The sequence below is a fragment of the Plecotus auritus genome (assembly GCF_963455305.1).
Source record: "Plecotus auritus genome assembly, chromosome: 3".
In the NCBI taxonomy this organism is placed as follows: domain Eukaryota; kingdom Metazoa; phylum Chordata; class Mammalia; order Chiroptera; family Vespertilionidae; genus Plecotus; species Plecotus auritus.
Window position 1 is genome coordinate 176,221,102 of NC_137772.1, and position 23,609 is coordinate 176,244,710.

Below are 23,609 nucleotides of genomic sequence, written 5' to 3' on the forward strand. Positions count from 1 at the left end.
GTGGGGGGGGTGCAGCCTCAGGTCCCCTGTCAAGACCCAAGCCCCATCGGCAGGGGGGTGCAGCCTCAGGTCCCCCCTGGGTGGGGGGTGCGGCCTGAGTTCCCCCGACCAGCACTGAAGGTGCACCTTGAGGTCCCCTGTCAAGCCCTGCCAGGCAGGGGGGCCGCAGCCTCAGGTCCCCTGGCTCAGTGCTGGGGTGGGGGGTGCGGCCTGAAGTCCCCTGTCAAGCCCCACCTGGTGGGGGGTGTGGCCTGAGGTCCCCTAGCCCAGCACCAGGATGGGAAGCGCACCTTGAGGTCCCCTGTCAAGCCCTGCCGGGTGGGGGACATGGCCTGAGGTCCCCTGTCAAGCCCCACGGGGCGGGGGAAGGGTGTAGCCTCAGGTCCCTGCTGATTGCTCGTTAAGGCTCCTTATGGGAACTTGGCCTCAGCTGTGGGTGCAGCCATCTTTGTGATGGAGTGATGGTTAATTAGCATATTCCCTCTTTATTAGATAGGACATGGTGTATGTTGGTAGTCTAGTTTCATTTTTTTTGCATGTGTCTGTCCAATTTTTTCCAACACCATTTACTAAAGAAACTGTCTTGACTCCATTGTACTCTCTTGCCTCCTTTTGTCAAATATTAATTGAACATAAAGGTATGAATTTATTTCTGGGTTGAACTATATGCCTGTTCTTGTGCCAGTACCATGGAGTTTTTATTACAATGGCTTTGTAGTGTAGTTTTATATCAGGTAGTATGATACCTTCAACTTAGTTCTTTCTCAAGACTGCTGAGGCTATGCTAGGTCTTTTTGGGTTGCATATAAATTTTTGGAATATTTGTTCTATATTTGTTAAATATGCCATTGGTATCTTAATAGGAATTATGTTGAATCTCTAGGTTGCTTTGGGTAGTATGGACATTCTGTTTAAATAAATAAATAAATAAATAAATAAATAAATAAATAAATAAATACTAGAGGCCCAATGCACAAAATTTGTGCAAGAGTAGGCCTTCTTTCCCCTGGCGCCGGCACCGGCTTCCCTCTGGCACCTGGCACCCAGGCTGCCCTCACAGCCCCGGCTTCATCTGGAAGGTCATCTGGAAGGATGTCCAGTCTAATTAGCATATTATGCTTTTACTATTATAGATATACTAGAGGCCCGATGCACAAAATTCATGCAAGGGCCTTGGCCCTGGACCCCGCCCACTGCCGCCGCGGCTGGGGAGGCCTCTACCAACCTCTGCCTGGGCCCCTGCCTGCTGTGGCTTTATCTGGAAGGAAGGACGTCTGGAAGGACATCCGGTCTAATTAGCATATTATGTTTTTATTATACATAATTGATTTCAGAGAGGAAGGGAGCGGGAGAGAGACATTGAAACATCAATGATGATAGAAAATCATTGAGCCAAACCAGCTAGGGCAAATCTAGTAGTTTTTTTTGTTGTTGTTTTGTTTTTAAACTTTTTTTTAAAAAAATATATATTTTATTGATTTTTTACAGAGAGGAAGGGAGAGGGATAGAGAGTTAGAAACATCGATGAGAGAGAAACATCGATCAGCTGCCTCCTGCACACCCCCTACTGGGGATGTGCCCGCAACCAAGGTACATGCCCTTGACCGGAATCGAACCTGGGACCCTTCACTCTGCAGGCCGACGCTCTATCCACTGAGCCAAACCGGTTTCGGCAAAATCTAGTAGTTTTTTAGTGGAGTCCTTAGGGTTTTCTTTTCTTTTTTTAAAAAAAAAATCTTTATTGTTATGTCACCCTTTTCTCCCCCATTGACTCCCTCCAGCTTTGGGGTTTTCTATGTACAATATCATGTCATCTGCAAATAATAACCATTTCACTTCTTCTTTTCCAATTTGGATGTGTTTTATTTCTTCTTCTTCTCTGACTGCTGTGGCTAGGAGTTCTAGTATTATCCTATATAATAAAAAGCTATTATGCAAATCAACTGAATGGAGGAAAGACCAGTCACTATGACACACACCAGGGGGCAGACGCTCAATGCAGGATCTGCCCCCTGGTGGTCAGTGTGCTCCCACGGGGGGAGTGCTGCTCAGCCAGAAACCGGGCTCATGGCTGGCAAGTGCAGTGGCGATGGCAGGAGCCTCTCCCGCCTCCACAGCAGTACTAAGGATGTCTGACTGACATCCTAAGTTGTCAGTTGGACAACCCCTGAGGGCTCCCGGACTGTGAGAGGGCACAGTGAATTTCATGCACTGGGCCTCTAGTGTTGGATAAAGGTGGTGAAAGTGGATATATTGTCTTGTTCCCTATCTTAAGGGAAACACTTTTAGTTTTTGCCCATTGAGTGTGATGTTGGCTGAGAGTTTGTTATATATGGCCTTTATTATGTTGAGATATGATCTCTCTAGTCCCACTTTGCTGAGAGTTTTTATCATAAACTAGAGGCCTGATGCATGAAACTCCTGCAAGGGGCTTGGCCACCACCAACATGGTGGTTGCCTCTGCCTTGGCCCTCACTACTGCGGTGGCTGCCACTGCCTCCGCCTCTGCCGCCGTGGCTTCGTCCGGAAGGTCATCCAGAAGGATGTCTGGAAGGGTGTCCGGTCTAATTAGCATATTATGCTTTTATTATTATAGGTGGGTGCTGGATTTTATCAAATGCTTTTCTGCATCTTTTATGATTGTGTAATTTTTATTTTTCATTTTGTTTATGTGATTTATCATATTTATCGATTTGCAAATATTGTACCAACATTCCATCCCCACGATAAATCCCGCTTGATCATAGTGTATGATCTTTTTAATGTATTGCTGGATCTAGTTTGCAAATGTTTTTTAAATATTTTTTTATTGATTTCAGAGAAGAAGGGAGAGGGAGAGAGAGATAGAAACATCAATGATGAGAGAGAACCACTGATCAGCTGCCTCCTGCATGCTCCCCACTGGTGATCGAGCCCGCAACCCAGGCGTGCACCCTTGACTGGAATTGAGCCCTGGACCTTTCCAATGCTCTATCCACTGAGCCAAACCAGCCAGAGATAGTTTGCAAATATTTTGTTGAGGATTTTAACATCTATGTTCAGCAGGTATATTGACCTATAATTTTCTTTCTTTGTAGTGCCTTTATCTGTTCTTTTTAATTAGGATAAAGCTGGTCTTGTAAAAAGAGCTTGGAAGTCTTCCCTCCTCTTGAATTTTTGTTTTGTTTTGTTTTGTTTTGAATTTTTTGGAATAGTTTGAGAAGGAGAGGTGTTAGTTCTTTTTTGAATGTTTGGTAAATTTGCTATCTGGTATAGGACCTTTGTTTGCTGGGAGTTATTTTTTGTTTGTTTTTTATTGCTGCTTCAATGTCAGTACTTGTAATCAGTCTATTCAGGTGTTCTGATTCTTCCTTATTGAGTTTCAGAAGATTGTATGTTTCTAGGAATTTATCCATTTTTCCCAGGTTGTCCATTTTGTTGGCATATAGTTGTTCATAGTATTCTCTTACAATCCTTTATAGTTCTCTGGTATCAGTTGTTACTTCTGTTTCATTTCTGATTTTATTTATTTGGGTTCTCTCTTTTTGTTTCTTGATGAGTCTGGTTAAAGGTTCATCAATCTTGTTCATCTTTTCAAAGAACCAGCTCTTGGTTTAATTGATATTTTGTTGTTGTTTTTTAGTCCCTATGTAATTTATTTCTGTTCTGATCTCTTTGTTGTTGTTAATCCTCACCCAAGAATATATTTTCCATGATTTTTAGAGAGAGTGGAAAGGAGGAGTAGAGAGAGAGAAACATGGATGTGAGAGAGACACATCGATTGGTTGCCTCTTGCATGCACCTGGATGGGGGCTAGAGATCGAGCCTACAACTGAGGTATGTGCCCTTGAACAGAACTGAACCCTTCAGTCTGCAGGCAGATGCTCTATTTACTGAGCAAAACTGGCCAGGGCTCCGCTCTGATCTTTATTATTTTCTTCCTTCTACTTACTCTGGACTTTGTTGATATTTTTCTTTTAAAAAATATTTATTTTTATTTATTGATTTTGAAGAGAGAGAGGAAAAGTGGAAAGAGAGAGAGATGGGTTTGTGGCTCCCCTTAGTTATGCATTCATTGGTTGATTCTTTTTTTATTTCACAAATATTTTTAAATAAATTTTTATTGTTCAGATTATTACAGTTGTTCCTCTTTCCCCCCCCCCCATGGGTCCCCTCCACCTGAGGATTGTCAGTCCACTCCCTTTCTATGCCCCTGATTCTATTATATTCACCATTTTATTCTGTTCATTAGATTTTTTATTCACTTGATTTTTAGATTCACTTATTGATAGATATGTATTTGTTGTTCATAATATTTATCTTTACCTTTTTCTTCTTCCTCTTCTTAAAGAATACCTTTCAGCATTTCATATAATACTGGTTTGGCGATGATGAACTCCTTTAGCTTTTTCTTATCTGTGAAGCTCTTTATCTGCCCTTCAATTCTGAATGATAGCTTTGCTGGGTAGAGTAATCTTGGTTGTAGGTTCTTGCTATTCATCACTTTGAATATTTCTTGCCACTCCCGTCTGGCCTGCATAGTTTCTGTTGAGAAATCAGCTGACAATCATATGGGTACTCCCTTGTAGGTAACTAACTGTTTTTCTCTTGCAGCTTTTAATATTCTCTCTTTGTCTTTTGCTCTTGGCATTTTAATTATGATGTGTCTTGGTGTGGTCCTCTTTGGGTTCCTTTTGTTTGGGGTTCTGTGCGCTTCCTGGACTTGTAAGTCTATTTCTTTCACCAGGTGGGGGAAGTTTTCAGTCATTATTTCTTCAAATAGGTTTTCAGTATCTTGCTCTCTCTCTTCTTCTGGCACCCCCATAATGCGGATGTTGGTATGCTTGAAGTTGTCCCAGAGGCTCCTTACGCTATCTTCATATTTTTGGATTCTTTTTTCTTTTTGCTTTTCCAGTTGGGTGTTTTTGCTTCTTTGTATTTCAAATCTTTGACTTGATTCTTGCGATCCTCTAGTCTGCTGTTGGATCTCTGTATATTATTCTTTATTTCAGTAGGTGTATGTTTAATTTCTAGTTGGTCCTTTTTCATATCCTCGAGGGTCTTGCTAAATTTATCAGCCTTTTCTAGGAAATTCTTGAAAAACCTTATAACCATGGTCTTGAACTCTATATCCAGTAGTTTGCTTTCCTCCATTTCTTTCATTTGTGACCTGTTTCTTTGTCTTCACATTTTGGCTGCTTCCCTGAGTTTACAGAGTGGCTTTGTGTGCTAGGTGTCCTATAGGGCCCAGTGGCTTAGCCTCCCTAATTACCTGAGGTGGACACTCTTGGTGCACCCCTTTATGGGCTGTGTGCACAGTCTTGTTGTAGTTAAGCCTTGATTGTTGTTGGTATCACTGTGAGGAATTGACCTCCAGGCCAATTGGCTGTGAGGATTAGCTGTGTCTATGATGGGAGAACTTCTGAACTGGAGACACCCTTATGGGGCAAGACTTGCTTCAGTGGGGCTTTGGTGCTCACTGAGTCTGCCCCCTGAGTGTGTCCCTTATGGATATGAGGAGTTGTAATCTGATGGTCCCACTCTGACCACTGGGTACAGTGGCTCTTGGATCTCCAAGGAGGTGCTAATTTAGCCTCTGCCTGAGGCCACCCAACAGGAGCTACAGAGAGATCTGCAGATTCCTCTTCTTTGTTTGGGTTTTGGAGGTGCCCAGATGAAGCCCAGCTGTGAAGCAATACAAGCTGCTGCGGGGCCTTGGGCCTTCTTTTGGATGTTCTGGGTCTTTCTGACTCAGCTGCAGTTTGTTAGGTAATTTTAGATTTCAAAGGACCAGGCCATTCATATGCAAAAACCTTTGCACACAGCTTGGGTGGGGCAGGGTTTCATCATGGAGCAAACAGCAATGGATGACCATCGGCTCTGCCCTAAGAGCCCCCGGGTTTCAGTGTCCCTCGGTAATCGCTGCAAGCACCTCTGAGAGAAAGGCGCCCTCGAGTTCTGCCCAATGCCAGACAGTCCAGTTTCTCCCCATATGAGTCTGAGTCCCCAGAGTCTCGCCAGGAACTGGAGTTCAGAGCAGTCGGGAGCTTGTGTCTCTCTCCGGATTGAAAAAGACAGCCGCGTACTCAGTTGCCAGCCCTTTCCGCGCGTGCGCCTCCTTACCTCTGCACTTTACTTCCGCAGCTCCTCTGAGTCTCAGTGTGCTTTTCTCTTTCCTTCTAGTTGTAGAATTTCTACTCAGCCAGCCTTCTTGTGGTTCTGGATGATGTCCGTTTTGTCTTTTAGTTGTAGTTTTGAAGTGGTTGTGCAAGGCAGCAATTTCAGGTGTTTACCTATGCTGCCATCTTGGTTTCTCTCAGTTGATTCTTGTATGTGCCTTGACCAGGGATTAGACCTGCAACTTGGCATATCAGGACAATGCTCTAACCAATTGAGCTACCCCACCAGGGCTGCTCTTTTTCCTGGCTCTTTTAGATGTAGGGTTAGAGTGTTTATTTGAGTTTTTCTTTTTCTTGATGTAGGCCTGTAATGCTATGGACTTCCTCTCAGGACTGCTTTCATTATGCTTTCATATATGTTGGGTTGTTGTGTGTTCATTTTCAATTATTTGCAGATAACTTCTGATTTCTTCCTTGATCTAATTGTGAACCCATTCATTGTTTAATAACATGTTGTTTAGCCTTCATGTGTTTGAATGTTTTTATTTTTTATTTTTTATTGAAGTTGGTTTCTAGTTTCATACCATTGTGGTCAGAGAAGATGCTTGATATAATTTCAATTTTCTTGAATTTATTAAGACTTATTTTGTGTCCTAACATGGAGTCTATCTTTAAGAATGTTCCATGTGCACTTGAAAAGAATGTATATTCTGCTGCTTTGGGAGGAAATGTTCTTTAAATATCAATTAAATTCATCCGATCCAGTGTGTTATTTAAGATTGTTGTTTCTTTGTTGATTTTTTTTGTCTAGAAGATCTATTCATTGATATTAGTGGGATGTTAAAATCCCCTACAATGATTGTATTGTTATCGTTCTCTGCCTTAATGTCCACCAAGATTTTCTTTATATATTTAAGTGCTCCTATGTTGGGTTCATATGTTTTTTTGGGGTTCACATATGTTTCCAAAGGCATATACTATTGTTGGATTTATACTTTTAGTATTATGTAGTGATCTTCTTTGTCTCTTGTTATGAAGTCTAATTTGTTGGATATAAGTATTGCTACCCCAGCTTTTTATGTTTGTTTTCATTTGCATGTAATATTTTCCCCATCCCTTCAGCTTGTGTGTACTTTTGTTCTGAAGTGGGCCTCTTGTAGACAGCATATATATGGGTCATGTTGTCCTATCCATTCAGCTACCCTATGTCTATTTTTAAAAAATATATATTTTTATTTCAGAGAGGAAGGGAGAAAGAGAGAGAGATAGAGACATCAATGATGAGAGAGGATCACTGATCAACTGCCTTCTGCACGCCCCCTACTGGGAATCGAACCTGCAACCCAGGCATGTTCCTGGACCGGGAATCGAACCATGACCTCCTGGCTCATAGGTCAACTCTCAAGCACTGAGCCACACCAGCTTGGCATATCCTATGTCTTTTTAAAAAAATATATGTTTTTATTGATTTCAAGAGGAAGGGAGAGGGAGAGAGAGATAGAAACATTGATGAAAGATTAACATCAATTGGCTGCCTCCCACATACCTACTTGGGATGGAGCCCACAATCTAAGCATGTGCCCTGACTGGAAATGGGACTAGCGACTTCCTGGTGCATGGGATGATGCTCAACCAACTGAACCATGCCAGCCAGGCTACCCTATGTCATTTGATTGGTGCAATTAGTCCATTTTCATTTAAGGTTATTATTGATCATACTTATTTATTGCCATTTTATTCTTTTATCTATGTTCCCCCATCCCCTCTCTTATTCCCCAAACCCCCTTCATTCTTAAAGCAGGCCTTCTAACATTTCTTGCAATACTGGTTTTGTGGTAATGAACTGTTAGCTCTTTTTGATGGTTTATTTTATAAAATTAAAAAGGCTTATGTCCAATGTCACTGAATGGGGAAAAAGGTACTAAGTTAAACATACACACACCACCACCACCAACAACAACAGAAGAGATTTTGAGAGAAAAAAAGTACATCAAATGCAAATTATTTTCATCTCTAATTGTTATACACAACTGGAAAGGCTAACAGCAATCTAGATGGCCACGCATGCTCAGAAACTCATTTCATCATGTTCTTTCCTGCTTCATCCAGACAGTTTCAATTTTGTCAAGACTCTAAGGCACAGTTTTAGAAAGACAATAAATGAGATAAATTTCAAAGATTTCTCATGATCACTTCTGATCAGAGCAGCGCAAAGAAAGATAAACCTTACTGGTCTGACTGACCATTTTCAAACAATAAACTCGACATGGTTCACAGCAAAGAAGTAAGTTTGGAAGTCAAATTTCCATCATGGTCCCAAGGTGGAGACTGAAACAATGGTTCTGATCTAATTGTACAGATAGTTGTTACATGGGACAGTCTTTCTTTCCAGATTATACACTTTAAGAAGAGCTTTTCCTAAATAATCTCTCAGAGAGTTGATTTTAAGTGAAGGCTGAAATACTAGCAGTTGATTTCAGATTCTTATTATATACTAGAGGCCTGGTGCATGAAAATGCATTGGAGGTGGGGGGGTCCCTCAGCCCAGCCTGCCCCCTCTCACAGTCTGGGAGCCCTCAGGGGTGGGAGGTGACCCGGTAATCAGGGGAAGGCGACACCCCCATCACACCTCTGCTGCTGCCACTGCCGGCAGCACAAGCCTCGGCTGGCCCTGGTTACCTGCGCCTCGGGCCGGCCCTGGGCGGCTGGGGGGCTGAGGGGACTGGGGGACTCCAGAGGCAGGCATGCAGAGCAGCTGGACCTGCCTGGGCGTGGGCTCGGCCATGCGGCACATCTGCCGCCCCAGTGGGGCTGAGGGGACTAGGCGCCGCCATCTTGTGGCTGTGTGTGCCGCCATCTTTGAGGGCATGGCAGTCAATTAGCTTATTCCCTCTTTATTAGATAGGATTTTTCAAAGTCCATCTGTGTGCAGAAGCAAAATTATGAGTGGTGGCTTGAAGAGTTGATTTCCCCCCAAGGGGTATCACAGGAATTGATGACTGAATGTAGTGCCTGGTATATGCTCTGTGGTTTTTATAGAAAATACAATTGTTGGCACAGGTATCAGGAGGAGCATCCCAAAAGTCAGGACCACAGCTGCATAGTAGAGGTAAAGTAACACTATACAGCTGCATTTTCTCTTGGATCTGGGCCCTTAAAGCTTCTACATATCTTTGGTATTCCTTTTCTCTTTGTTGCTGTTTTTCTGTCTCCTTTGATTTCCTCAAGTCGTAGCTGCACTAACATCTCACTCATCTTCTCCCCTTAATACGGTTCTTTTTTTTTTTTTTTAATTTTCTTCTATTTATTTTTATTTTTATTTTATTTTTATTTTTTTAAAATATTTTTATTGATTTTTTACAGAGAGGAAGGAAGAGGGATAGAGAGTTAGAAACATTGATGAGAGAGAAACATCAATCAACTGCCTCTTGCACACCTCCTATTGGGGATGTGCCCGCAACCAAGTTACGTGCCCTTGACCAGAATAGAACCTGGGACCTTTCAGTCCACAGGCTGACGCTCTATCCACTGAGCCAAACCAGTTTTGGCAATACGGTTCTTCATGAAAGTTCATTCTTAACATCCTCTGCTCTTCAGCATAGCATTGCTGCTCTTTCTTTAAAAAAAAAAAATCAAAATTGATTTCAGAGAGGAAGGGAAAGGGAGATAAAAACATCAATGATGAGAGAGAATCACTGATTGGCTGCCTCCTGCAAACCCCCTCTCCCCCACTGGGGATGGAGCCCACAACTGGGGCATGTGCCTTGATCAGAATCAACCCGGGACCCTCAGTCCACAGGCCCATCCTCTATCCACTGAGCCAGACCAGCTAGGGCTCTTTCTTTTCTTAATTCTTGGTGACCTCCACCCGCTGACAGTCTGTGCGTGGATCATTAGTTCCTGGGCACTGAAACCATCTTCCTGTCCAAACAAGCTGACGACCATAAATCTGATCTTGTGGGCCATTCTGTGCACTGGGGCCATCAGGATGGAAGTGTGCTGGCCTCATCGGCTGCAGGACCCCCAGAGCCCTCCGCCCACCCTGGGCAGGGCCTTGCCTTCGGTGAAGCTCTCTGCCTGCAGGCCGCACTCCTGACAACTAGACCTGGCCCAGCCCAGCCTCTAGGCCACTCGCCTTCAATTTTAAATGATAGCCTTGCTGGATAGAATAGCCTTGGTTGTAGTTCCTTGTTTTTCATCACTTCGAAAATTTTATGCCAATGCCTTCTGGCCTGAAGTGTTTCTGTTGAGAAATCAGCTGTCAGCCTGATGGTAACTTCTTTGTAGTTACTAACTGCTTTTCTCTTTTTACTTATTTAAAAATACATTTTTATTGATTTCAGAGAGGAAGGGAGGGAGAGAGAGAAATATCAACGATGAGAGAGGGGCCTCCTGCTTGCCCCCTTACTGGGGACCGAGCCCACAATCCTGGCATGTGCCCTTGATTGGAATTGAACCGAATCCTTCAATCCACAGGTGGATGCTCTATCCACTGAGCCAAACCATCTAGGGATCTCTTGCTACTTTTAAGATGCTCTCTTTGTCTTTAATCTTTGACATTTTAATTATGTGTCTTGGTGTGGGCCTCTTTGGATTATCTTTTTTTTTAATTTCTCACCTGAGAAGATGTTTTTATTGATTTTAGGGAGAGAGGAAGAGAGGGGGGGGAGAGGTAGATCAATGTGAGAGAGAAACATTGATTGGTTGCTTCCTGTGTGCACCCTGACTGGGGATTGAACCTGCACCTAGGTATGTGCCCTGACCAGGAATTAAATCCACAATCCTTTGGTGTATGGAACAATGCTCCAACCATCTGAGGCACATGGCCAAGGCTGGTTCATCCTGATTGGGACTTCCTGAATATGTGTAACTTTTTCCTTCACCAGGTTAGTTTTTAGTCATTATTTTTTCAAACAGATTCTCTATCCCTTGCTCATCCTCTTCTCCTTCTGGTATCTTTATGATGCAGTTGTTGTTATGCCTAGTGTTGTACCAGAAGTCCCTTAAACTTTCCTCATTTTTAATTTTTTTCTCACCTGAGAGTTTTTTCTCCTTTGCTTTTCAGAGAGAGTAGAAAGGAGAGAGGGAGGTAGGGAGAAAGAAAGAGAGAAAAAGAGAAAGAGAGAAACATTGATGTGAGAGAAACACATCTACTGGTTGCCTCCCATACGTGCCCTGACCAGGGGTGGGAGTAAAGCTACAACCTAGGTATGTTCCCTTGACTGGGAATCGAATCCACAACCCTTCAGTTCAGGGGTTGATGCCCTAACCACTTAGCAACACTGGCCAGGGCAGACTTTCCTCATTTTTAAAAATTCTTGTTTCTTTTTGATGCTCTGCTTGGGTGCTTATGATTATCTTGTCCTCTAAATTGCTGATTCAATCCTCTGCTTCATCTAATCTGCTGTTGATTCCTTCTAGTGTATTTTTCATTTCAGATATTGTATTCTTCATTCCTGATTGGTTCTTTTTTATGATTTTTTTTCTTCTATGTCATTTTTAATGCTTATTATCTCTTTGTTTAAGCTCTCACTGAAATCATCCATTCATCCCCTCAGGTTCTTCTTTTTTTTTCATGGAGATGTAACAATTTACTTCATAGAAATACATCTACACAAGTTATGCATACAGCACAGACCTATAAACAACAAGGTGCAGCAAACATTATTTATTTTCAGGTAGCCTGATGGATTATTGCAGATTTGAGAAATCAACACATAGAACTACTGGACAGAGCATTGCTTACAGGTGCTTTTATCTGTGTGGAGACAAAGGCTGAACTGTTTGTCCCAAGTTATCACTGGGAGAGCCCTCAGGTTATTGAACATCCTTATAACCATTGTTTTAAACTCTGTATCTGGTATTTTGGTTGCTTCCACTTCATTTAATTATTTTTCTGGGGATTTCTCTTATTCTTTTTTTGAGGTATATTTCTTTGTCTCCCCATTTGTCTCCTTTTTTGTGTTTGTCTCTGTGTATTAGGTAGGTCTTCTATGACTCCCAAGCTTGTTATGAGGGCTTTCTGATGTAGGTGCCTTATGGGTCTCAGGGGCAGAATCTTCTAGGTTACCTGAACTAGGTGCTCCAGAAATAATTCTTGTGTGGGTTGTGTGCTCTCTCCGATTGTAGTTGAGTCTTGAGTGCTGTTGGCCCATTCGTGGGTAGAGTTAATCCTCAAGCTGGCTGATTATAAGGATAGACCTCATTCACTGTGTATGAGTTGCTATTCAGGAGCTGCCCCTGAGGCAGAGCTGTTCCTAGCAGGGTATATTTGCTGAAGTCCCCCTTTGGCAATGCCATTTGTGTAGCTAGTTGGGCCAAGCTATTGTGTGGTTTGAAGCCTACCAGTGGTTATGTTGGTTTGGGGCCCCCTTGGCCTGGGCTCTGGTGCAGGTCAATGTCAGATGCTGTGAATAATCGGCCTTGGGCTACCTGTCTGGAGCTACCATACTATTCACTGTTTCCTCTGTGTCTGCCAACAGTCCTTTCTGCCAGACTCAAGCTTGGCAGGGTGGTGTCACCAGTATTTGGAATGCCACATTAGTGCACTCCCCAACTGGTGCTATAAGAATAGGTGTGCCTGACCCTGAGAGATGGAGCCTGAGGCAGTGTGGTATGTTGACTCAGGACCAGAACCTCAGTGGCCGACTTGTCAGAGCTCTTTCCAGAGCCATACCATCCAGATCCTCTTTTTATGGCTTCTGTATGCCCTGAGTAACCTCCCCTCTAACAGAGCCATGGGTAAGTGCCCAAGAGTGAGCTCCTATGGGTTGTCCCCTTAGAAGAGCACCTAGGATGCTAGCAGACTTTCTCCTCTTTCCAGCTGACAGAGTCCCTGTTGATCTTTGCTGCCAAATGCTATGCAGACTCCTCTTCCTGGCCCTGCTGCTCTGGTTTGGGGTTCCTGGCATGGGGTTGAGACCCCACACTCCTCAGGAGGGACTTTTACAGCTGAGATATCCTCTGGCTTCTTAGCCACTGTACCTGGGTGCTGGGGCCAGCCCTCCCAGGTCTCTGCCCTTCTTACCAGTCTCTGTGTAGCTTCTTCTATATATACTTGGATGTAACACTCCTATTCAACTGTCCTTCAGTTGGTCATTCAGGTTGATTGCTTTATAATTTAGCTGTAAATCTGGTATGGTGCCAGGAGAAGGAGGTGTGTGTAGCTTCCACCTACTTTGCAGCCATTTTGGCTCACCCCAGATATGGTTTCAAACCCAGTGTTCTTTTCATTATATCATAGCAATGCTAGGATGATGAAGGCAGAAAAAAAAATTTAAGAAGGAAAATTTGAGATCCACAGTAAAGCTAGAATTAGTAGGCGTTTGATTCAACAGCTTTATAATCACTGTCACTGACATTCTAGGAAGAAAGGTGACAAAAGCTTATTGTCAAACTGAAAATTTATTAATATATTCCCCTTTCTTATTCTTATAGGACATTAATTCGCAGCTGAGTGACATATTGCAAAGTGTGCAGCGGATAATTCATCGCTACACTTTTGATGAGTCCATGCAGTCTGGAAAAAAAATCTCTTTTTCAGAATATAAGAAACGGAGACTAAAGGTGCTGGAGAAAATAGCTTTCTGTGCTAATTCTGCTGACATTAAAGAAAAGACTCTTATCCACATTCTGGCATGGTTGGAAGAATGGAGTAAGTTTTCAAAAGTGGTTTGAAGGAAAACCACAAAGTTGATGAAAAAGCTAGAAAGCTATAAGTAAATTTTGAAGGATTAGAAGTAGACTAAAGAAGAAAGGATTAAGGAGTTGTCCTCTATTTCAGTAAGAATCTATATATATAAAAGGCTAAGCAACCGTCTAACCACCCAACAGTCTGACTGGCCAGTAGCTATGATGCACACTGACCACTAAGGGGCAGATGCTCAACGAGGAGTTGCAAAGCTGCAGTCACTTGGCAGTGGCGGTTCTCGGGTAACGCACCCCAGAACCAGAGTGGAGGGAGCCCGATTCCTTGCAACTCCTCTTGCACTCTGGGTCCCCTTGGGGGATGTCAGAGAGCCAGTTTCGGCCCAATCCCTGCAGGCTAGGCCAAGGGACCCCACCTGCCAGAGGGACCCCGCTCACTCCACAGATGCCCTTTGAGCTGTGGCGCTGGGCCAGGTGCGGCTGGCCTGGGAGGGACCATGAGAGGTTGGCTCCAGGGCATGTCTGGCCTGTCTTGCCCAGTCCTGCCCCACCAGCCACCACCCAGGACCGCCTGCATTAGTCTCTACACCAGAGGGACTAATTAATTTCAATGTGCATGAATCCATGCACGAGGACACTAGACAAATAATAAAAATATAGGATTGCTCACTTAGTGCCAATAATTCTGGCCTCCTTGTTTTGCTTCAGGCATGCCAGCATACTCCTGGCCAGTGTCTTTATGCTTACTATTCCCTTGCCTAAACATTTTTTACTAAGTAGACATATGTCTCATTCTCTGCTTATATCTTACTTTAAAATGAGGTGTTCTCTTTCCTCTGAAGCAGGGGCTAATGTTGTGACATGCTGTAATTGCCTGGCAGAGAGTCATCATTTTGTTCCAATGATGGGAAGTCAGCTCAGTTGGCAGGCAGTGTGGTGGTGAGGGGCATCCAAATTAAAGAGAATTATTTTCTAATACTATTTAATTTGGTTTGGCTCAGTGGAAAAGCACATGCCTGTGGACTAAAAGGTCCCAGATTCAATTCTGGTCAAGGGTACATTCCCAGGTTGTGGGCTAAATCCCCAGTAGGGGGCCTGCAGGAGGCAGCCGATCAATGATTCTCTCTCATCATTGATGTTTCTCTCTCTCTTTCTCTCTCTCTCTCTCTCTCTCTCTCTCTCTCTCTCTCTCCCTCCCTCCCTCCCTCTCCCTCTCCCTCTCCTCTCCCTCTCCCTCTCCCTTCCTCTCTGAAATAAATAAAAATACTTTTTAAAAATAAATTTTTACTCTCTCTTTCCTACAGTGACTTTTTTCTTATTCATAAAATAAATTATAATGAATTATACCTATAAAATCTTTACTTAAATCTAGAGTCTACTCAGCAGCCTTTATCTGTATTCATATACACTGAATGGCCAGATTATTATGATCTCTGAACGCATAATAATCTGGCCACTCAGTGTATATCCTATATAATAAAAGGCTAATATGTGAGGCCTGTGTCCCACTTGGGGGAAGCCAAGTGTTGCTTTAAAAAAATAAAATAAAATAAAATGCTCATATGCAAATCGTCCCCTCGACCAGGAGTTCAACCAGCAGGCAGGCCGGCCAACTGCCCATGTCCCTCCCCCCTGGCCAGGCTGGCCGGACCCCACCCATGCATGAATTCATGCACCAGCCCTCCAATATATATATCCTATCTAATAAAAGAGTAATATGCAAATTGACCATCACTCCAACACACAAGATGGCTGCCCCCATGTGGACACAAGATGGCCAGCAGGAGAGGGCAGTTGGGAGGGACCAGGCCTGCAAGGGAGGGCAGTTGTGGGCTATCAGGCCAGCAGGGGAGGGCAGTTGGGAAGGACCAGGCCTGCAAGGGAGGGAAGTTGGGGGCAATCAAGTCTGCAGGGGAGGGCAGTTAGGGGGGACCCAGGCCTGCAGGGGAGAGCAGTTGGGGGGAACCAGGCCTGCAGGGGAGGGCAGTTAGGGGCAAGCAGGCTGGCAGGGGAGCATTTAGGCATCAATCAGGCTGGCAGGGGAGTGGTTAGGGGGTGATCAGGCTGGCAGGCAGAAGCAGTTAGGGGCAATCAGGAAGGCAGGCAGGCGAATAGTTGGGAGCCAGCAGTCCTGGATTGTGAGAGGGATGTCTGACTGCCCGTTTAGGCCCGATCCTACTGGGATTGGGCCTAAATGGGCAGTCAGACATCCCTCGAGGGGTCCCAGATTGGAGAGGGTGCAGGCTGGGCTGAGGGACACCCCCCCCCCCATGCACGAATTTCGTGCACCAGGCCTCTAATATATATACATTGAGTGGCCAGATTATTATGTGTTCAGATATCATAATAATCTGGCCACTCAGTGTATATAACCACTGTTAAACATAGTTATTTTTGGGCATTTGAACTTTGCTTTACTTTAATAGAAAATAATGCTGCTATTTAAACATTTTTGAAAATGGAAAATAAAATAAAATTAGGTGTTCTCTGACCATCCCCATTCTCTATCCCTTGAGCATTTCTCTTTACTCTTCTTTATTTTTGTCTGTACCATTTCTTACCATCTGACATACTATATAATTAATGTTTTTATTTATTTTTTTTGTCTGTCTCCTTTCACTAGAATATAAGTAATATGAAGTCAGGGAATTGGTTTTATTCAATGTTTTATCCATAAAATTTAGAAGAGAACTTGACAGAGGACATGTTGATTGAATGAAAGAATGAATAAACTACGAATACAAAAAAGAGGAATTTAATTTGGTTGCAAGAAATCTTTATAACAGGGGTTATAAAAGAGTAGATTAACTTGCCAAAGGAGTTAATTGGGGCTTAGATCCCCAATATTAAAACACATGTTCACATTTTAGATACCTACTTTTCTGGAGTCTAAACCAAATAGACATCTTTTAACATGATTCATATTTTTATGTCCAAGACTTACTGTTCAAGCCTCTATTATAAGTCTCTTCCTTTTTCATTTCCTCATAAGAAAAAGGTCTCAGAATAGCAATAAGTATGAGATACCTATATTCCAAAATACTACAACATTGAATAGTCAATATTATAAGCCCATATGGTTACAATTATTTATTTTTCTGAATAAAAGTAATTTTCTTACTCTCTTCAAGATGCCATTTTGTCTGATATGACTGCAATTGATATTGATGAACACTACCACTGCATAGCACAAATGGAGATGTTACCAGAAACATTCAAAGCTATTGAGGGCAATGTCAAGATGTTGAGTGGAATTAGTGCCTCTTTGCTCGAAGACAAGAAGAAACAAGAGGAAAAAAGAAGTAAGGCTGGTTTAAGACATTGGAAATGGATTTTACTTTTTCTAAAATTCAATTTTATTGAGGTAAAATATAGATACCATAATATTCACCCATTTGCCCTGCCCAGGTGGCTAAATTGGTTGGAGTGTCATCCCATACCCCAAAAGGTTGCCAGATTTATTCCTGGTCAGGGCACATACCTAGGTTGTGGAATCCATCCCAGGGCACATACGGGAGGCAATAAATAATGTTTCTCTCTCACATCAATATTCCTCTCTCCCCCTTCCTCTCACTCTAAAAGCAATAAAAATACATCCTTAGGTGAGGATTTTTTTTTAATTCACCCATTTAAAGTGTACAATTCAATGACTTTTGGTAAATTTAGACTTGTGCAACCATCACCACAATCCAATTTTATTTAAAAAAATATTTTTTTTATTAATTTCAGAGAGGAAAGGGGAGGGAGAGAGAGATAGAAACATCAATGATGAGAGAGAATCATTGATAGGCTGCCTCCTGCATGCCCCACACTGGGAACCATGCCCGCAACCCGGGTATGTGCCCCAACTGAGAAATCAAACCATGAAATCCTGCTTTATAGGTAGATGCTCAACCACTGAGTCATGCCAGCCGGGCCCCACAATCCAGTTTTAGAACATTTTCATCATCCCAGAAAGATTCCTCATACCCATTTGCAGTCAATATTAATTTCCAACCCCAGCCCTAGACAATCACTAATCTGTTTTCTGTCTCAATTGCTTTTGCCTTTTCTGGATATTTCATAAAATGGAATTATATTTTATGTGGTCTTTTATGTCTTTTTTTAATTCATTTTACACAATGCTTTTGAGGTTCAGTCATGTTATAGGATGTATCAGTTATTTCTTCCTTCCTATTGCCAATTGTATACTCCTGTTTGTATATACCACACTTGGTTTACCCATTCACCATTTCATGGACATTTAGATTGTTTCCAATTTTTGGCTATTATGAATAATGCTGCTATGAACATACATACATAAGTTTTTGTGTAGACATATGTTTTCATTTCTTTTTAATAGATACCTAGGAATAAAATTGATAGGTCATTTATCTATTGCGGGTAAACTTACGTTTAACTTTTTAAGAAATTGTTAATTGATTTCTCAAGTAATAGTACCATTTTACATTCCCATCAGCAATGTATTTGGGTTCCAGTTTCTCAACATCCTCAACAACACTTGTTAGTGTCTGTCTTTTTTATTATAGCATGTCTAATAGGTGTAAAATGATAACTCATTGTGATTTTAATTTGCATTTTTCTAATGACCCTTTCATGTGTTTATTAGCCATTAGAGTATCTTCTCTGATGAAATATCTATTTAAATACCCATTTCTAGACCTAACTCATTGGGTAGAGCATCAGCCTGCCGACTGAAGGGTCCCAGGTTCCATTCCCGTCAAGGGCATATATCTTGGTTGGGGGCACATCCCCAGTAGGGGGTGTGCAGGAGGCAGCTGATTGATGTTTCTCTCTGATCGATGTTTCTAACTCTCTCCCTCTCTCTAAAAAATCAATAAAATATATTTTTAAAAATAAATACTCATTTCTATTATTGAGTTTTAAGAGTTCTTTATAGTGCTCGCTTTGGCAAGATATATACTTAATAAAATTGGAATAACACAGAGAAGATTAGCATGGCCCCTGTGCAGTATGGCATGTATATTTGTGAAGCATTCTATTTTTTAAAGAGTTCTTTATATACTCTGGATAAAGTAATTTGCAAATATTTTCACCCAGTCTGTGGCTTGTCTTTCCATATCCTTTTTTAATTGACTTATTTATTTTTAATTTTTTTTAAATCCTCAGCTGAGGATATTTTGAGGATTTTCAGAGAGAGTGGAAGAGATAGGCGAAGACAGAGAGAAACATCGATGTGAGAGAAACACATCGATTGGTTGTCTCCTGCAGCCAAGGTATGTGTCCTTGACCTGAATCGAACCGGGACCCTTCAGTCTGCAGTCTGAGGGCTCTATCCACTGAGCCAAACCGATTAGGGCTCTTTTCATTTTCTTAATGGTATCTTTGAAACCCAAAGGTGTTTAATTTTTATAAAGTCCAATCAACTTATTTTTCCTTTAATAGAAGTTTTATAATAGTTTTAGTGTTGTATTATGACCTTGTAGGGAATTCCAAGAGGGCTGCAGAGTAGCTGGAAGTTCCATTCATTTGCTCCCAGCTCTGGATTGGACTTGCAGCTAAACGGCAGAGCAGTCAACGAGAAAAACCAGTGGAAGTGTAGCTGATCTGAAACTATACTAGTAAACAGTAGCATAGAGGAAGACAGGAGGAGACAACAGAAAGTGTGAACCCGCTTGTGCAGGTGCGGTGGCTGGGAAGCCAGAGGGATATTGTGGCAGCAGAGCTCCCTCTCACTGGGGGCATGGAGTCTCAGCCCCATGCAGGGATCCCCAATCCAGAACAACAGAGACAGGAAGGGGAGCCTGCGAAGCATCAGATGGTGGTAATGAGTGGGAATTCGGTCCACCTTGGGAGACTTGTACCACACCATCCCAGGGAAAAAGCAATCATATTGTTTCAATACCAGCCTGGGAAGTTTGCTTCAGTCTGCGACTGTTGGAGGGGCCATGCCAATAGTGCTTGTCCGGCGGAGGGATCTGCTTGGTACACCCAACAGAAACGTGGAGGGGCCCTCTATTCTCTGTAGGAACTTTGGGCAGAGAGCAGGTCCGAGACTAGACTGTGTGGTTTGGAAAGAGAATCAGTCTTGCCCACCTGAGTGCACGGGTGGCGCCCCTCCCGATACCTGCTGAGCTGCTCAGTCTGCCCCATCTTGCTGTGTTCTGAAGTAAAAGGCTGGAAAACTGGGCCTGTCCTGCTTGATTTGATGATGAGGGGGGAGTTGGCCAAGGGGGAGTTGGCCATTTGGCCCGTGTGCAAGCCTGGCGGAGCTGGGAATTTTGGCTTAGCCCTGCAAGGGTTGGCAGCACAGAACGATTGGAGTGGCAAGTGGGGCTGGGTTTTTTGATCCCTTCCTGCTTGATTAGGTGGAGCAGGAGTGCCAGGGACCCATAAAGAGCTGTTTTGTTGTTGTTTTGTTTTGTGACTGTGTCTCCCAAGTGGGCTTCTGTCTGGAAGTCAGAAGGTCATGTGCTGGGATCTACAGCTGCATTAGGGGAAGCAGATCCAAGCTTAGTTCAGTTTGCACAGCTCGGGGAAGGAGAGGAAGTGCCCTTCCCCCATTCTACAGATTGCAAGCACCACCCCCAACAGGAAAAGGATTGAACCACTCCTGCCAGGTCCCATATATGTACTTCTGCTGAGTGCAGTTCTATGGGGGAAGGGAGAGCACCCGGCAAGACCTGAGACTGACCCAGGGGTGGGCAAACTTTTTGACTCGAGGGCCACAATGGGTTCTTAAACTGGACCGGAGGGCTGGAACAAAAGCATGGATGGAGTGTTTGTGTGAACTAATATAAATTCAAAGTAAAGGAGCGGAGGGGAGAGCAAGAGAACCGGATAGAACAGCTGGATCCGGCCCGCGGGCCATAGTTTGCCCATGGCTGGACTGACCCAACCACTGAGCTCCAGGTACCACACCAACTGGACTACTAGGAACTCTTCCCTGCCAAGCTTTGGACAGGTTGCTAAGGACCAGGCAGAGACAGCATCTGACACTGGCTTGCACCAGAGGACCTCCGGGAATGCCCAGGACCAGCATACCCAGGCCAGCTTTAGACAACATCAGAGCAGGATTCACCAAAATTCACAGACAGCATATCTGAAGGGTGTTTGCAGCGGGCACAAAGCTGCTGAGGCGAAAACCACTTTTTTCTTTTTTAATCTTTCCTTTTCTATTTCATTCTCTTTTTTTCCTTTCATATGTTTTATTTCACTCTCACCTTTTCTTACTTTTTAAAAATATATATTTCTTTATTGATTTCAGAGAAGAAGGGAGAGGGAGAGAGAGCTAGAAACATCAACGATGAGAGAGAATCATTGATCGGCTGCCTCCTGCACGCCCCCTATTGGAGATCAAGCCAGCAACCCAAGCAGGTACCTTTGGCCGGAATCGTACCCAGGACCCCTCAGTCTGGAGGCCAATGCCCTATCCACTGAGCCAAACCGGCTAGGGCTCTCACCTTTGCTTATTTTATTTTTTCTTTTCCTTTTCGTTATTTTCCATTTTTCTTTCCTAGTCTTTATTTTATTTATATATACATTATATATATATATATATATATATATATATATATATATATATATATATATATTTTTTTTAATTTTAATGTTTTCTTTTCCTTCTTTCATATTTTCTCTTTTGTTTCTTTTTTCTTCTCTATTTTTGTCTCGTCTTTGATTATTCCTTTTCTGTTTTGTCTCTTTTATTATTCTTTTATTTTTGTTGGTTAGTTTTATTTTGTGTTGTTTTTTGTTTTGCCTTGTTTTGTTCTGTTAGCACCTGTACAACAATTTGTATAATGTGATCAGGGTTGAGTCTCATAGTCAGCCTGACTGAGGGTCAAGTCCACCCACAAATGGGACAACAGCAATCAAGACTAAATAACAACAAAGAACCCACATAACACCACATAAGTACATTCCTACAGCATCCAGATCAGAAGAACAAAGAGACTGCATCACTGGGTCCCACAAAACACCTACTACAGAAGGTCACCCAATCAAGACTGGGAGTCATAGCAGTTCAATTAAATACATAGAAACAAAAACAAAGAGATAGCCAAAACAGGGAAACAAAGAAACAGGCCCAAATGAAAGAACAGGAAGAATCTCCAGAAAAAGAGCTAAATGAAATGGAGGCAAGCAATTTATCAGAAACCAAATTCAAAGTAATGGTTATAAGGATGCTCAACTGCATGAAAATACATAGAAATCATGAAAAATAACTGATCAGAAATGAAGAATAACATATCTTAAGTAAAGAATACACTGAAATGAATAAACAGTAGGTTAGATGAAGCAGAAGATTGAATCAATGAATTAGAAGACTAGGTAGAAATCAATCAGAGCAGCAAAAATCAGCTGAAAGCCTTATGGGAACTCCCTTGTAGATAACTTTTCTCTTGCTGCCTTTAAAATTCTCTCTCTCCTTTTTCTTTTTTTTTGTTAATTCTCATCCAAGGATATTTTTCCATTGATTTTTAGAAAGAGTGGAAGAGAGGAGGAAAGAGAGAGAAACATAAATGTGAGAGAGACACATCAATTGGTTGCCTCTCACACACTGACCAGGACTGGGGATCGAGCCTGCAACCAAGGCACATGCCCTTAACTGGAATTGAACCTGGGACACTTCAGCCCACAGGTTGACACTCTATCCACTGACCCAAACTGCCTAGGGAAACTTTTTAAAAAAATATATTTTTATTGATTTCAAATAGGAAGGAAGAAGGAGAAAGAGATAAAAACACCATTGATGAGAGAGAATCAAACCATGACCTCCTAGTTCTTAGGTCTATGCTCAACCACTGAGCAACACTTGCTGGGCACATGAGGTTACTTTAAGGAACTTTTGGGACAACATAAAATGTAATGACATCCACATTGTAGGGTGTGCTGGGCCAGCACAGCCAAGGGTTCAGTGAGCCTGAGCGGAGGAGGGGGGGGGAGGCGTGAAGGATTGAAGACAGAGAATAGCTGGGTCTAGGTGGATCTCCTGGGCCTGGCTAAGGCCACAGAGAAAGATCCAGACGGCAAGCTAAGCCTTTATTTTATAGCCAGAGGTAAACAAGGTAGTGGTCACCATAGTTACAATGTTCTTGTGAGTTTCACTTGTTTTGGCAGCACTTGCTGCACCTCCCACAGCCCATTAGCTACACAGATAGGATCCTAGGAGGCATCATAAGGTCAAGCTTAATAATGAATGCTAAGAGGGCTGTGCCCTCTAAGCTGGGACTTGTTTGTGGCTTTGCCAACATGTCAGTCGGAGGCTTAACCCTATAGCCACTCCCTACAGTAGGGGTAACAGAAGGAGAAGAAAGTGAGCAACAGATAGAGAACCTGTTTGAAGAAATGATGACAGAAAACTTCCCTAACGTGGGGAAGAAAAAAATCACACAAGTTCAGGAAGCACAGATAATCCCAATGAAGACAAATCCAAAGAGACCTACACCAAGACATATCATAATTAAATGGCAAAGGTTAAAGACAAAGAGAGAATCTTAAAGGCAGCAAGAGAGAGATAATTATCTACAAGGGAGTTCCCATAAGGTTGTCAGCTGATTTTTCAACAGAAACACCACAGGCCAGAAGGGAATCTCATGAAGTATTCAAAGTAATGAAAAGCAAGGATCTGAAACCAAGACTACTCTATTCATCAAAGCTATCATTTAAAATTGCAGGTTAGCCAAGCCAGCATGGCTCAGTGGCCAAGCATCAGCCTGTGAACCAGGAGGTCATGGTTCAATTCGCATATGCCTGGGCTGCGGGGTGGGTCTCCAGTGTGGAGCATGCAGGAGGCAGCCAATCAATAATTACCTCTCATCATTGATGTTTCTTTTCTTTTTTTTTATTATTATTGATGTTTCTATCTCTCTTTCCCTCTCCATTCTTCTCTGAAATAAA

At 42.7% G+C, this 23,609-nt stretch overlaps 1 protein-coding gene across 1 annotated transcript in view; it reads left to right on the forward strand.

The window, feature by feature from the left end:
- FAM186A (family with sequence similarity 186 member A) overlaps nucleotides 1-23,609 on the forward strand; it is a gene marked incomplete at both ends in the record, with an annotated part of 109,322 nt that overhangs the window by 19,583 nt on the left and 66,130 nt on the right. The window contains 2 exons of the mRNA XM_080660224.1: nucleotides 13,536-13,752; nucleotides 16,877-17,047. Coding sequence (XP_080516350.1) covers nucleotides 13,536-13,752; nucleotides 16,877-17,047 — 388 coding nt within the window. The remainder of the gene's footprint in view (nucleotides 1-13,535; nucleotides 13,753-16,876; nucleotides 17,048-23,609) is intronic.